At 35.8% G+C, this 16,755-nt stretch overlaps 1 protein-coding gene across 6 annotated transcripts in view; it reads left to right on the top strand.

Moving 5' to 3' along the window:
- NR2C1 (nuclear receptor subfamily 2 group C member 1) overlaps positions 1 to 8,239 on the top strand; it is a 42,169-nt gene extending 33,930 nt beyond the window's left edge. For all 6 annotated transcript variants that reach the window (XM_082636681.1, XM_082636684.1, XM_082636682.1 and 3 more), the window contains 3 exons: positions 961 to 1,098; positions 3,549 to 3,654; positions 5,819 to 8,239. In XM_082636681.1, the coding sequence (XP_082492807.1) occupies positions 961 to 1,098; positions 3,549 to 3,654; positions 5,819 to 5,993 (419 nt within the window). In that variant the 3' untranslated portion in view covers positions 5,994 to 8,239. The remainder of the gene's footprint in view (positions 1 to 960; positions 1,099 to 3,548; positions 3,655 to 5,818) is intronic.
- Positions 8,240 to 16,755: the final 8,516 nt, after the last annotated feature.

Below are 16,755 nucleotides of genomic sequence, written 5' to 3'. Positions count from 1 at the left end.
ACCACCAGGGAAGTCCCCCCACCAGTTTTTAAACTGCCCTTCTTCATTGTAGCCCTTTGAATCCCAAGATAGGCTAAACTTTTTTTTTTTTAATCAATTCATCAGGATGTATTCTCTCACTTAAACAGTACTGAAGAGTCACAGAACAATCCTAAGTCTTTTTCCTTTTCTTGATGCCAAGGTGATTACAACTCCCATTCATTTGAGGAGACAGGCAGGCAGGCACTGATTTATAAATGTTTAGTTTCAGAATGGCTTGTGACTAACCAAGAAGGTGCCCCATCCTCAAGTGGGAAGAACTACTTTTTTGAGTTCAGGAATAATTTATAAGTTGAGAATTACATTTACTTCCTTTGCATATTCCATTTCCCATTGTTTTACATTATTTTTAAAATATCTGCTTCCTCCTCTTATTTAAGGACAGAGAAATAACCTTAAAATCTCATCAACAGTAGATCTACCAGAAGGCAGTACTATATAAACAATAAATTTTAAAAGTTATAAAATTTTATTTTACTCAGATTTTCTTTGGTCTTGGCAGTATTTTTTGCTAACTATTTGTTTTTGTTGTAGTAGTATGGGTAACTTAAAAATCTAGATGGTTTTGCTTATTTTTTTCAACCAATATAAGCTTAAATAAAAGCCTGTTACCAAAATATGAGTCTTTTGTACTTTGGTTGTTTGGCCAGTTTTTTAGTCTTTATAGCTTATCTTCTCAAAGGTATATCTTGAAACATTACATTTAGGGTTTTTTATATTAACAGCCTGTTTTGTTTTTTCTTGAACAACGTCTGAAGATCATTAATTAGTTTCATTTAAACTTGCAGAGATACTGAATTTTAAACATTTAAAAAATTGGTTGTATACAGAGCTGGAAATTAGAAAGAAATATATTGGATAAAAATAGTCATGCATTTTTGCTGAAAATTAGAAGCTTTTGTTTGTTTTTTTAAATTAAAGATAAAATGTCAACAGAAAGAAGAAAATTATTGATGGAACACATCTTCAAACTACAGGAGTTTTGTAACAGCATGGTAAAACTCTGCATTGATGGATATGAATATGCCTACCTGAAGGCAATAGTACTCTTCAGTCCAGGTATATAAACATTTACTTCTTATTTAAAATACAGTGTTTGAGGATGTGGAGAAATTAGAACCCTCATACGTTGCCATTGGGACTGTACATTGATGCAAAGTGGAAACAACCCAAGTGTCCATCAAACGAATGAATAAACAAAATATAATATATAGATACAATGGAATATCATTCAGCCATAAAAAGTAATGAAATTCTGATACATGCCACCATGGATGAACCTTGAAAACAGTATGCAAGTGAAAGAAACCAGTCACAAAAGACCCCATATTATATGATTCGGTTTATCTGAAGTGTCTAGAATAGGCAAATCTGTAGAGAAATTAGTGGCTACCAGGGACTAAGGAGAGGGGAGAGGGGAGAGTGACTGCTAATGGGTACAGTTTCTTTTGGGGTGAACAAAAATGTTCTAAAATTAGATTGCGGTGATGGTTGCACAACTCTGTGAATATACTAAAAGAACTATTGAATTGTATACTTTAAATTGGTGAAATTTATGGATGTTAGACATCTGGGTATGAAAAGGAAAATTGAAGAAATCAGTGAAATGACATCATATACTTTTAGTCCTGTTCAACACTTGAATGTTTAGATATATTTTGCTAGGCGTCATTAAAAGGCAAAAAGAGAGATGAAGATTGCTTTGTTAACGGGTTAAATTTCCAAACATCTTATTAGAGTTTCCAGCAAATAGAAAAATGGATCTCTTATCTTTCTGCCAGTTTCTAGTTTTCATGTATAGTAAAATGACAGTAAAGCTACAGTCAATTTTAGAATACAAAAAATTGGCTGTTCTCTTAGGCTCTGTATTTTTTCATTTTGGTATGTATTTCTGTTACTGTGTATGATAATAAAATTATCTGAGGAAACCTGCTTCTTACCTTCAATGATATCAGTAAGATAATTAAAGCTTTTTTGTACTATTTCTCCTAATGTTCAGATAAGTTAATAACATGTATCACCATTTTTATCACAACCAATTTGCCACCTTCATTTTCCTTAAAATTGAAAGAACATAGATTCAACAATAGAATTATAATGTAATTTTGTTTTACTAAGTATTCTATTTCTATTTGCTACTTTTTTTATTCTCTTCAGTCAGGGCAGCACTTTCCATATTTTAGGCATAAGTTTTATGAAATTCTTTTAACATTTCCATTTTAGTGAAATATTTATATAGGTTATTTCATGTTGGTATATTATTCTTCTGATAGAGATGATGTTCAGAGTTTCATAATTTTATAAGTATTTTTTTAACCTAACCATGGTGAAAGGAAGGTTTTCTTACTAAAAAAATATAGAATATAATCTTCATGAGGGGTGGGTGAAATGGGTGAAGGAGGATCAGGACATACAAACTTCCAGTTATAAAATAAATAAGTCACAATGATGTAATTTACAGCTTGGTGACAATAGTCACTATATTATAAACTTGAAAGTTGCTAGAAAGTAAAAAAGTTCTCGTCATAAGAAAAAAATGTTTTGCAACTTTGAATGGTAACAGATGGTAACTAGACTTATTGTGGTGATCATTTTGCAGTGTATACAAATGTCAAATCATTATCTTTTATACCTTAAACAGATATAATGTATGTCAATTATACTTCAGTTAAAATATGTATTATTATTTTAATTTAAAAAATTTTAAAGAATATAATCTGCAGATATTTCATTGGTTAAAAATACTTTCAATACTGTATGCTAACACATATATATGGAATCTAAAAAAAAAAAATGGTTCTGAAGAACCTAGGGGCAGGACAGGAATAAAGACGCAGACATAGAGAATGGACTTGAGAACATGGGGAGGGGGAAGGGTAAGCTGGGACGAAGTGAGGGAGTGGCATGGACATATACACACTACCAAATGTAAAATAGATGGCTATTGGGAAGCAGCCGCATAGCACAGGGAGATCAGCTCTGTGCTTCGTGACCACCTAGAGGGGTGGGATAGGGAGGGTGAGAGGGAGATGCAGGAGGGAGGGGATATGGGAATATATGTATATGTATAACTGATTCACTTTGTTATATAAAGCAGAAACTGACACACCATTGTAAAGCAATTATACTCCAATAAAGATGTTTAAAAAAATACTTCTAACTAAGCTAAGTCGTTTTTTTGTTTCTGTTGAAAGCAAACTGATCAAAATCCCTTCCACCACTTTTGGAATGGAAAAACCTATTTATTTTATTTGAACCCAATGGTTTCAATTTTTATTAGATGTTAGAATACATGTATGAGATAAAATAGTTTTAAGGGTTTAAAGTAAAATGCCTGGTGTTTAGTGGTTGGGTTATTAAATATATTATTTGTGGAATGAAAGAGCCACACATATGATGGGGCTTTTTTTTTGACTGAATTATTTTTCCCACCCCCTTCCATCTCCACTTGGTGCCTTATTAAATGAGTATTCAGAACTAAAGTAACAATATATTCCTTAATGTTTCAGATCATCCAGGCCTAGAAAACATGCAACAGATTGAGAAATTTCAGGAAAAGGCTTATGTGGAATTCCAAGATTATATAACCAAAACATATCCAGATGACACCTACAGGTATGTAGAAGTTAAATACTGTTTAATTAAATTCACCTTAAAAATTTTTGTGAATCTATTTCATTATTTTCCATTCCAAGTGTAATTAAATTTAGTCAACTTTGACCTTTGAAATAGTGAATGCTATTAAAAGTGGTAGTGTATTGTTCCAAGTACTTTACATGTAATATTTTATGTAAGGAGACTTTAGCACAGAGAGGTTAAGTAACTCGCTCAAAGTCACACAATAAACAGCAGAGCCAGGTAGTCTGACTCTCACACCCAAACTCTTTCTTCAGTTGAAATAATGGATTTTATTAGTAAAAGGGATGAAAAATGGATGAATAATAAAATACCATTAGACTATTTGATAATTAATTTTGAAATTTGGCTTATGATATTTCTAACAAGGTATTTACCATTGTCCTTTCAGAAAAAAATCACTTTTTTAATAAAATAAACTCAATTTTTGAGTAACTAAGCATTTGGCATCAGAGCCAGAGTACGTGGGTTTGACGCCTGACCCTGTCACTTGACCCTGTCACTTACTAGCAGTATGGCTTTGGGCAAGTTATTTAACTTCTGTTTCAGTTTCTTTACCTGTAAGATGCAGATAATGGTGCCCACCTTTTATAATTAGTATAAGGATTAAATCAGTTAATATATAGTCAAAGAGCTTAGAGCAGTGCCTTTTACAAAGTAAGGGCTATATAAATGTGTTTACTAGTATTATTAATTTAACATACTTCAAACTTCATAACTTACTATATTTTACATATAATAATTTTTACATATGTTAAATAACATGTTTATAAGTCAGGTCCATCATGAAAATCAGCTGTAGTTTATCTAACCAGTTTTCCTATGCCGTGTCCTACCAATTCTGTGTATATAGCTCAGCTGGTGGGAACAGACAGGAAATGAGTAGTTTGAGCAGTGGAGTGCATGGCTACAGAAAGGTTGCTTAATTCTGGGGCTGCTGGTTTCACTTGTTCTCAAGTGTTAGAGTCGAAGGCCTTAGAGAAGAGGAAGGATTAATGTGCCACCAGCTTTTCAGAAAGGTGGTTCTTTTGGTGTTGGGTTTGTTATGATTTTTTTTCAATTTTTTAAACTTTCAAAAGTTGTCTCATACCTCATTATACAAATAAATACAGTATTTAAAATGTTCCTCCTTTTTGACGTAACAGCTGCTTGCTGATCTCTGTTCGATTAGGTTCCAGGTTCTTGGACCTCTGGAACTCCTTCTTAGTTTCTTACATGCCTAGTTATTTTAAAATAATACATTGTCTTTAGATAGCAGTTTTCAGCTTATAATGTACTTTCACACAAGACATTGTCCTGCCTTTAAGAACCTCACTAGCACAGAAACTGGCAAGGATCATTTTGTTGATTGTCACAACACTGAAAGAGACAGGGAGTGGTGGCTTACATGCATTCACATAGCTAAGGGGTAATTGAATCAGGATTTGGATCTAATGGTTTTGATTCCATAATTTATGCTCTTCCCAGTAATAACAACTATTGCCTATTTTACTATTCCCAGTACTTTTTTGAAAAGCAAAACCAAGAAAACTGTAATCATTGAGCCTCATGTATCCTGATAACATAAAACATTGCTGTTCTTATAAACTCGAATGAGTTCCTAAGCTGTTAAATTTATAACTTGATCCACAGTTTAATAACTTAGTTCCATGGTCCGTAAAACCAACTGGAGGTAGCACAGCATAGCAGTTAAGAGCAAGGCTTTCCAATGAAGTCTGACAGACTGCATATATATCTCCAGGTGATTGTCATACACTCTAAGGCTTGAGAATACTAAAGGTTTGGTTTTTTTTGGTTTTTTTTGGTTTTTTGCGGTACGCGGGCCTCTCACTGTTGTGGCCTCTCCCGTTGTGGAGCACAGGCTCCGGACGCACAGGCTCAGCGGCCATGGCTCACGGGCCTAGCCGCTCTGCGGCATGTGGGATCTTCCTGGACCGGGGCATGAACCCGTGTCCCCTGCATCGGCAGGCGGACTCTCAACCACTGCGCCACCAGGGCAGCCCTAAAGGTTTTATTTTAAGTTCTGAAAACTAGATCTTTATTAAATTAGGCCACAGACAGTATTCATGCAGAAATTACTTACATCTTTCTATTAAATCACTCTGATTTACAGCCTTGTTCCCCCTTCCTTTTGTCTTTTGAGGTTGTCCAGACTACTACTCAGATTGCCAGCTTTGAGGTTGATGAACGCTACTATCACCGAAGAATTGTTTTTCAAAGGTCTCATTGGCAATGTACGAATTGACAGTGTCATCCCACATATTTTAAAAATGGAACCTGCAGATTATAACTCACAAATAATTGGTCACAGCATTTGAAAGCTGAGATCTCCATTTAAACTGATTGTTCTTTCTTACTAGAACACAAGAAGACACCAAATTGAACTCATTGCTTCCAGGGCATCTGGAAGTTTTTACTTTAAAGAGTAACCAAAAACCAAGATATTTTTATCTTCTTAAGAATTTTTGAAGTGACTGGGCAGGTAGCAGGAATTAGAATAATTCCTGTCTTATTTGAGTGAGTAAAAAATACTATGGATTTATTCTTGGCTGAGATGACACCTAGAGCCATCACCTCTTGACTAAGATATCTTCTTTTATTTTATAAAACAAATAAGTAAGTCTCTCTTTTTTTCCCAGAATTGTGTTCTATTCATGTTTAACTTCATTATGAACTACTACAAACGCTTAATGGTCAGAAACCCCTAAGGAGGATTTTCTTGCATTTTACTCTTCTATATTATAATCGGTTTGTTTTAATTACCTGTCAAAAGAAGATTATTTTATGCTCAGTGGTATAATGATAACATTAGAACTATAGGAAATAATAAGTGAATATAGGTATTTTTTTGTCTTTTGTAAATATCATGGTACCATTAGCATATATCACTCTCATTGCTGGCAGTGAGACATAGGCCATTTGTGATCTTTTTAGTGTTGTATATTATTAGTTACAAGCACTTTTTATTTATGTGTGTAGCAGAAAATTGTTTTTGAGAATAAGAGGGTTCATGTTTTAATATTTTTGGTTTCCTGTGTTATAAAAGTAGCAGAGACTGATTGAGCCCCAAATGTTTCAGTATTTCAAAATAGATATTAAAATTGTTGCTCTTCCATTCCACAGAAAGCATCTGTCATCTCTCCCTCTTTTCTGACCTGCATTTATAGTTTCCTGACCCTTCTATGGGTTTTAGACAATTTCTTTTAGGTCATTAGAAATACCTACTTTGTGAAATAATGGATTTATCGTAGCCAATCTGTGTTTTCAAGGTGAGTTAGACAATTATTTTAAAGCAATTGATAATTTTTAAAAGACTTCAGTTTTTTAGTATATAAAGGAATATGCACTGATTTTTCACTGTAAAGCGGGGAAGGGCTGTTTTAACAATAGCATGAGCATCAGCCTGAAGCACTGCCTTGTTACTACCACAGCAGAAGCATTTTAGGCTCCTTGGATGTCTTCCACAGTAATGTTTTCCTTAGCGAAAACTAATACTGTTAAATATTTCTTTGCTATAATTTCATGATGAATTATTTTGGTATGTCTATTTGTTGGGTTTTTTTTAATATGGAGATTTTATTGCACTCAGAGTACATTTTTTATAAAGATTTTTGCAATAGAAGAGAAGCAGAATTTGGGGGAAGGGTATGGATTTTACTAATAGTTACTTTATAGTAAATAAGTTTTAAAGATTCAATTTACAGTCTTTATCAACTTATTAAGGGAAACAATTTTTCCCTATTTAAAACATGATTTTTGTCAACAGGTTTATTTATAATTATCAGCTGGGAAAACTACACTTAGTACAAAATACTTAGATGGAAAAATCAGTAGGTTTATATCTTTATAAACCCAGTGAAGTAAGCCAGGGATTCAAGAAAAAATTCTTTTAAATAATGTACTAATGGTTAATTAAGATACATGTTTCAGGTATTTTTCCTGATTATAGCTATATTTGGAAGTGTTTTTTAAAACTATATTAAAATGTGACCTGCATTACAAATTTCTGTTTTCTGCCAGTATATTTGATTTCAGAGTCCTGTTTCTTCAGTGTTTGGTCATCCTTTTGTTTGTTTGTTCCATTGTTAAGAAATCTCTGGTAAGATTTATTACAGTACTTTCAGGAAGGGAGGAGTACGGAAAACATTTTTCATATCCCAGTATTTTAGGATGATTTACAATTCAGTTTGAAGACTTGCAAATATTGCAGTTTGACTGTTCCTTAAAAATCTTTCTCTCCTGAAATCTCAGTAAAGTGTAACCACACAATGACAAATGAAACAGGAGAGAAGAAATCAAAGGATAAGAGAGTTGAATAAATTTTTGGGAAACAAAATGCAGGTAAAGAAAGACTGACTTAACAGAGCCAGAACCAAGGAAACTGAATGCCTGAAAAAGATGATACATTGAGAAGAAGCCAGTATACCAATGTCCAGAAACAACGTTCAGTACCCGGAGGATCCAAGTGCTCATTTTCAGAGATGGTGCTTGGGGCATAAAAAAAAGGATTGGTTGCAAATCTGTTGACAGAATCATTAAACTATCTTTCTCTGTGCTTGCTTAAGTCAGCTGACCAGTTTCTTTCTTTTTTTTTTTTTTTTTTTCTTTTTCTTTTTTTGGCCGCGGCATGCGGGGTCTTAGTTCTCCCTACCAGGGATCACGTCCATGTCCCCTACAGTGGAAACGCGGAATCTTAACCACTGGACTGCCAGAGAAGTCCCCAGGTGACCACTTTCAATCCTTCAACCTTTTCAAGCAGGAGGCCAGAGGTTAATAACCTTGAGAAACTAAACCAGAAGATCATAGGATTTATAGGATACCAGGGATAACAGAAGGCTTGGATTAGATAGTGTTGAAAATACAGATTAAGTGAAAGTCTGCATTGAATATGGGTGCCCTAAGCATGTTCCCAGAATGCTGGCCACTGGGTATAGGCTTCTCTGCCAGGATTCTTCTCTTTGGAGAAACTAATCGATCCCAGAGAAAAGATCTCCAGACACTCGCTTTTGGTTGTGCCTTGATAAAAAGACTACTTGCCATTTTATCACTCTTCAGTGAATCCCAGTATTTCCAAGTCATATATGTCATGAGGTTTCCATTCAGCTTTCTAGTGCCTACAATTAAATATGAACATAGAACCAGGATCATCAGATATTTGAGAAAAATTTCTAATACATAAGAGATCAGATATAATCTGATGGGTGGGGGCAGATACAATGCAGTGATCAGAAGAGTACCCCCAACTATAATTTAATATTTTGAAACAAAGTAGATGTATTCATTAAATGAAAACAGAATGCTTTGAAAAGGAAAAGGAAAATTTGGAGCAAATTTTCTGGAAATTTAAAGTGATAGCCAAAGCAGTTCATTAGAAGGGTTGGAAGATAAAATTGTTGAGGAACACACCCTGAAAGTACAGTTGACCTTTGAACAACAGAGGTGTTAGGCATACAACCAACTGCAAATCCTGTAGTACTATAGTATGTATTTATTGAAAAAAATCTGCATGTAAGTGGACCCACACAGTTCAAACCCATGTTGTTCAAGGGTCGACTGTATAAAGACAAAGAAATAGAAAATGAGAAAAGACAAAATTAGAGAATCAGAGCAGGATGGCTAACATTTTAATAGTAAGAATCTAAGAGAAAACAAAAGACTTGAAGTAAGGAAATTATTAAATAATACAAGAAAAGTTCCACAGAAGGACTTGTGCCTCTTAGGTTGAAAGATTGACCCATTAAATGAAAGAAGATCCATACCATTCTTGAAATCAGAACAGTATAATCAAAGAAGATAATGTATTGCTGCTTCTAGCAGTATTGTGGAATAGATACTCTGAAGGCCTTTGATCTATTGCTGGGCTCACAAGAAGTGGCATGAGTTCTCAAAGAAGCTAAGGTTGTCGCAGGTCATGAACACTCCCTGGTCCTGGCAGAAGCAAATAAAAATCTCTGGAGAAAACATTCATAATTTAGATCAGAGTTTTGCACACTTTTCTGTAAACGGCCAGAATGTCATTATTTTGACTTTGAGGACCTTACCATGTCTGAAGCAACTTCTCTGCTGTTGTGCAAAAGCAGCTATATAGACTATACATAAATGAGTGAGTATGGCAGTGGTCCAATAAAACATTTACAAAATCAGGTAGTGAACTGGACTTAGGATGTATCTAGGCAGCCTCACTAGAAGCCCAGTATGGACAAAGGCTTATCTTGACAAGATTTGCTGGTTTGTATGCCTTTTGTCTAATGGGGTTGCTTTATAAATTGATATGTAAGAAACTGCAAGAAGTTAAAACCATTGTGTCATCTTGGGCTAAAAGATACAGAACAGTGCAAAGTATAAAGGCTTTTGGACCTTAAATCTTCTATGGGCAGGAAGAAAGCTGAAAAAACTACTCAGCTACAGACACGGGCTCCATTTTGTGAGAAATGAAGGGTAATTTCCACGTGGCTTTTGGGGCAAGTGTTGATGTAGAGAGCCAGTGGAAGCCAGAGAGGCAGAGGTGAGTTTAAAGTCTAGCTGTGTCATTTTGTAGCCATAGGATTTTGTCATATTCGTAATAAAATACCATAAACTGGGTGGCTCATAAACAACAGACATTTGTTTCCTCACAGTTCTGGAGGCTGGAAGTTCAAGATCAGGGAGCCAACATGGTCAGTGAGGTTCTTGTAAAGGCCAGCTTGCATGCTGCAGACTGCTGACTTCCTGCAGTGTCCTCCCGTGGTGGAAAGGGCTAAGGACCTCTCTGGAGCCTCTTTTAAAAGGCACTACTACCATTCATGAGGGTCCGCCCTTATGACTTAAGTATCTCTCAAAGGCCCCACCTACTAATACTATCACCTTTGGGGGTTAGGATTTCAGCATGAACTTTGGGGAGACACATCCAGACCACAGCACTCAGAAACCAAGCAGCATTGCTTCCATATAATTTTATTCATTGAGGCAGACACAAAGGCCTCCCAAATTCAGGGGGAAATAAACTATTCCTCTTGATGGGGAATGGCAAAATTCTGGAAGAGTATAGGGAACCAGAATTTTTTTGCAGCCATTTTTTAGGAAAATCTGTTACAGATAGTATTATATTTCTTAAGCTTGGTTGTACATTCTTAAGATTAAATAGACTTAGACTTTTTTTTTAATAAATGTATTTATTTATTTTTGGCTGTGTTAGGTCTTCATTGCTGTGCGTGGGCTTTCTCTCGTGGTGAGCAGGGGCTACTCCTCATTGCAGTGTGCTGGCTTCTCATTGTGGTGGCTTCTCTTGTTGCGGAGCATGGGCTCTTGGCATGTGGGCTTCAGTAGTTGTGGCTTGCAGGCTCCTTAGTTATGGCTCACAGGATCTAGAGCGCAGGCCCAGTAGTTGTGGCACACGGGCTTAGTTGCTTCATGGCATGTGGGATTTTCCTGGACCAGGGCTCGAACCTGTGTCCACTGCATTGGCCGGCGGATTCTTAACCACTGCGCCACCAGGGAAGCCCTAGACTTAGACTTTAGTATGTATTATTCACAATATTTGATAAAAAATAAATAAGCCTTGTTTAAAAAAATTAGGTAATTTTAGACTCTCAGATCTCCAAAATTCCCTGTATCCAGGGGAGAGAAGTAAGTTCTTGAGAAGTTGTAAGCATAAACTGGCCCTTACATGGATACATACCAAAAAATTCAGTAAACTATATTGGAGAACGGGACAGAGTGTGTGTGTGTGTGTGTGTGTGTGTTGCAAAAAAGCTAAATCATTGTCTTCTATGTTGGGAAGTCAGATAATGCCTAAAATCAGAAAAATCTAGAAATAATATAAGCATGTAATTTTTAGATATGGTAGTGAATATAAGATAAGCAAAAAAAAAAAAAAAAAAAAAAGCAGCTAAAGAGTTGAAACAATTCCCAACTGTTTTAGGGAGTTGGAAATTGGGTCCAGAGGCAGACCTTTATGATTCTTTCAACCAAGTACATGTGTTCAATGGACTAAATTTAAAAGAAGAAGAATAAATGGATGAGCTAAACAGCAGATTAGATTGCAGAAGATAGAATAAAGATTTCTGGCAATATTTTTCTTCACATGAGCAAGGCAATATTATCTGAATGGATTCTGCATATCTCTTTGGCTTTTTTTTTTTTGGCTTTGTAATAATATTAAGTTAATGACAAAAATCAGAACAGGGGGGCTTCCCTGGTGGCACAGTGGTTGAGAGTCTGCCTGCCGATGCAGGGGACACGGGTTCGTGCCCCGGTCCGGGAAGATCCCACATGCCGTGGAGCGGCTGGGCCCATGAGCCATGGCCGCTGGGCTTGCGCATCCGGAGCCTGTGCTCCGCAATGGGAGAGTAAATAAATAAAATAAAATCAGAACAGGATGTTATGAAAAAGCAATCAGAAATCAAGAAAGAGTCCTTGAAATCAAAACTATCAGCATTGAACTGGGGAAAAAAGTCTGTATCAAGACTGAATATACTGTACCTAAATAAACAAATTAATGAACTGGTACATAAAGGTGAAAAAGTGGCTCAGAATGTAAACCACAAAGGTGGAAATGGAAAATATGCAAGTAAAGTTAAGAGATACGACAGATCAATCCAGAAGGGCCAGTGTTTACCTTATATCCAGATTCTGAAAAGAAGAAACAGAAAATGGGGTGGGAAAATTATTGAAAGAACAATGTCTATAACTAAGAATAACCCATCTCCATAAAGACAGTGTTGAATTCCAACAAGGATCAACCAAAAAAAGCCCAAGATAAATCCTCATGAAATTTCAGAACTTTAAAGAGAAAGAAATATCTGAAAAACACATTTCTTGCAAAGGAATAAGTATCAGATTGGCAGCAAGATTCTTAACAACTATATTAGATATTAGAGGTCAATGTACCAGTGCTTCCTAAGTTATATGGAAAAATCATTTTGAACTTAGAACTCTATGTCTAGGTAATCAAGAGGGAAATTTTATTTCCAAAATGCATTTTTGTGAAAAAGAATGCCTCAATAATGTACTCCACCAAAACAAATACAAACAAAACAAAAACAAGCAAGCAAACAAATGACGGCATTCTAAGAAAGAAAAGTATATAGGATCAAAGATGTAGTAAGATCCATTCACCTAGAAGCACAGGATAGGAAATCAAAATAATCTGTGAAAACTTTATTCAAGAAGGCATATGCCTCTTCTGTTATGAAGAAGTAATTTATCAAACATTTGTTGAGAACTTATGATATGCTAGCACTGGGTTAAGTATTTTGTGTGCCTTCTCTTGTTTAATCCTCACAAAGTCCCTTGAGGTAGGTCATATTATTAGCCCTGTGTTACAAATGAGCAAACTGAGGTTTATAGATGCTAAGCAACTTGCCCAATATAGCTAGCTAGGAAGTGATAGAGCTGAGGTTTGAACAAGTAAAAAACCCTAGGGAAGGTCTCCCTAGAGAAATGGCTGATTGTAGGTCTAGGGCAGGAAACATACTTTCAAGGTAAGTATAGAGACATCTTCTCACACCAGAAGGAAGAAAGCTAACAAAAATCACTGGGTTGTGTCTCAAGGACTCAAGCATCAATCTGAAGAGGTTTCTACTTGCCAGAGATAAGATAACTTGGTAATTAATTAGAATAGTAGCTGTAATAGATTGAAACATAAAGAACATATTTAAATCCATGAGTTCATAATGATACTTTAAAAGTGCTAAGGACATGGTAAACACAAAGAAAATACCTATAGAAGATACACAAAAAAAATGAGAAAGTAATCAAAGTAAGTCACTACAAAAAATAAACACAAAGTAAGGCAGCAAGAGAAGAAAAAGGAACAAAATAACAAGACACGCCGAAAACAATTAACAAAATGGCAATAGTAAGTCCTTCCCTATCAGTATTTACACCTCAAGAAAATAGAAAAAGAAGAACAAACCAAACCCAAAGTTAGCAGAAGGAAGTAGTAGATTAGAGCAGAAATAAATGAAATAAAGAATAGAAAAAAAATCAGTGAAACTAAGAGGTTTTTTTTTAACATTTTAAAAATATTTATTTATTTATTTTGGCTGCACAGGATCTTAGTTGCAGCACATGGGATCTTCGTTGTGGCATGCGGTCTTCTTAGTTGTGGCATGCGGTCTTCTTAGTTGTGGCATGTGGACTCTTAGTTGTGGCATGTGGACTTCTTAATTGCAGCATGCACATAGGATCTAGCTCCCTGACCAGGGCCCCTGCATTGGGAGCGTGGAGTCTTACCCACTGGACCACCAGGGAAGTCCCAAGAGTTGTTTTTTTAAAAAGATCAACAAGATTAGCAAACCCTTAGCTAGACTAAGAAAAAAATAAAAGACAACAAAAATCAGCAATGAAAGGGAGACATTACAACTGATGCCACAGAAATACAAAGGATTTTAAGAGTCATTATAATGCCAACAATTACATGCCAACAAACTAGATGGATAAATTCCTAGAAACACAACCTACCAAAACTGAACCTTGAAGAAATAAAAAATATGAATGGACCTGTAACTATCAAGGACATTTGATAAGTAATAAAAATCTCCCAATAAAGAAAAGCCCAGATGGCTTCAAACAAAGCTAGAGGCCTCACATTTCCTGATTTCAAATTTTATTACAGGGCTACAGTAATCAAAACAGTATGGTGATCAATGCAACAGAATAGAGAACTCCAAAATAAACTCTCAAGTGTATGGTCAAACGATCTTAAACAAGGATGCCAAGGATACCCTATGGGTAAAGGATAGTTCTTCAGCAAATGGTGTTGGGAAAATTGGATATCCACAAGCAAAGGAATGAAGTTGAACCCTTACCTTACACCAAATATAAAAATCAATTAAAGACCTATACATAAGATGGAAAACTATAAAACTCCTAGAAGAAAACTTATGGGAAAAGCTTCATGACATTGGATTTGGCAATAATTTCATGGGTATGACACCAAAAGCAGAGGCAACAAAAGCAAAAATAGACAAATATGGGACTATATCAAACTTAGAAACTTCTGCACAGCAAAGTACAACAGTGAGAAGGCAACCTACAGAATGGGAGAAAATATTTGCAAACCATGTATCTGATAAGGGGTTAATATCCACAATATATAAGAAATCCTACAAGTCACCACCACCACCAAGAACAACAAGAAAAATTTTTTTAAGAAGCAAAGGATTTGAATAATCATTGCTCCAACGAAGAAATACAAATGGCCTCAAGCATATAACAAGATACTCAACATCATTCATCATCAGGGAAATGCAAATCAAAGCCACAGTAAGATATCACCTTATACCCATTAGGATGGCCACTATCAATAAAAAAACAGAAAATAACAAGTGTTGGTGAAGACGTGGAAAAATTGGAACTCTTCTGCATTGTTGATAGAAATGTAACATGGTGCAGCCATTATGGAAAACTGTGGAGCTTCTTCAAAAAAAAAAAGAATTACATAATTCAGCATATGTGATATGTGTGTATATATGTGTACACATACACACACACAATTCTGGGTATATATCCCAGGGAATTGAAAACAGGATCTAGAAGAGAGATTTGCACTCCCATGTTCATTGCAGCATTATTTGCAATAGCCAAGAGGTAGAAGCAACGAAAAACACCCACCAAAAGATGAATGGATAAAGAAAATGTGATATGTACACACAGTGGAATATTATTCAGCCTTAAAAAAGGAAATCCTGTCACATGATACAACGTGGATGAAACTTAAGCCAGTTGCAGAAAGACAAGTCCTACATGATTCCATTTATAGCAGGTATCGAACACTTAGAAAGTAGAATGGTGGTTGCTGGGGGTTGGGGGTAGAGGGGAAGGGGAGTATTGTTCTATGCGCACAGAATTTCAGTTTTGCAAGACGAAAAATAGAGATCTGTTGCACAACAATGTGTACATAGTTAACACTACTGTATTGTATACTTAAAGACAATCAAGGTGGTAAATTTTATGTTCTGTGTTTTTTGCCACACACACACACACACACACACACACACACCCCTCAAAGATCCTAGGAAACCAAATTGTAATTTTGAAAACTGTTAAATAAGGAGAGAATCATGCATCTTTCCTGCCTTTCCTGTATAAACTGTATTTCAGGAACCAAACAGTTGAGGGGTTTTCTCTTTATAGATTTGTGGCTAATAAAGAAAGAAAGAATGAAATTATTTAGGCAATGCTCAGCAGTGGCTGCTACAATCACAGAAAATGAAACAAGCAGACACCCTGTGTACTCCTTAATAGAAGGATATCATCACCTGTGAAAATGTACTTAACAACTAAAAAAAGAACCCAGGGCTTCCCTGGTGGCACAGTGGTTAAGAATCCACCTGCCAATGCAGGGCACACGGGTTCAAGCCCTGGTCCGGGAAGATCCCACATGCCACAGAGCAACTAAGCCCATGCACCACAACTACTGAGCCTGCGCTCTACAGCCCGCGAGCCACAAGTACTGAAGCCCGTGAGCCAGAACTACTGAAGCCTGTGAGCCACAACTACTGAAGCCCGCGTGCCTAGAGCCTGTGTTCCGCAACAAGAGAAGCCACTGCAATGAAAAGCCCACGCACTGCAAAGAAGAGTAGCCCCTGCTTGCCGCAACTAGAGAAAGCCCACACGCAGCAACGAAGACCCAACGCAGCCAAAAAAATAAATAAATGTATATATATAAAAAAAGAACCCAAATTTTGTCAAGCACCTAGGTTTAATTACTAACATATGGAAATACAGGGGATAGAGGAACACAGGAACACAATCAACAAAATCCAGACAGTGGAAACTCTACAGAAGAAATTACCAGTTTCTTTGTCAAATAAATTGGAAGGACAAAAAAAGGGGGTGGAAAATAAGGGAATCCTATAGATTAAGAGACATTTAAAAGAAAATCAACATACGGACCTTACTTGGACAAACTAAAAAAATTATGAAACGATTGGGGAAATTTGAACCCTCCTCAGAGGATATTTTATATTAAGCAATTATTAACTTTTTGAGGTGAGATAATGGTAATATGGTTATGTTTTTAAAACAGTTCTTATATATTGGAATAATTCAGATAGAGTTTTTTTTAAACAGGAAAACAAAAAAGCCACAGTTCAA

Source organism: Mesoplodon mirus, assembly GCF_964341445.2.
Source record: "Mesoplodon mirus genome assembly, chromosome: 11".
Lineage (NCBI taxonomy): Eukaryota > Metazoa > Chordata > Mammalia > Artiodactyla > Ziphiidae > Mesoplodon > Mesoplodon mirus.
Note: the sequence above shows the minus strand (reverse complement) of the source record. Positions and strands in the feature narration are given on the sequence as shown.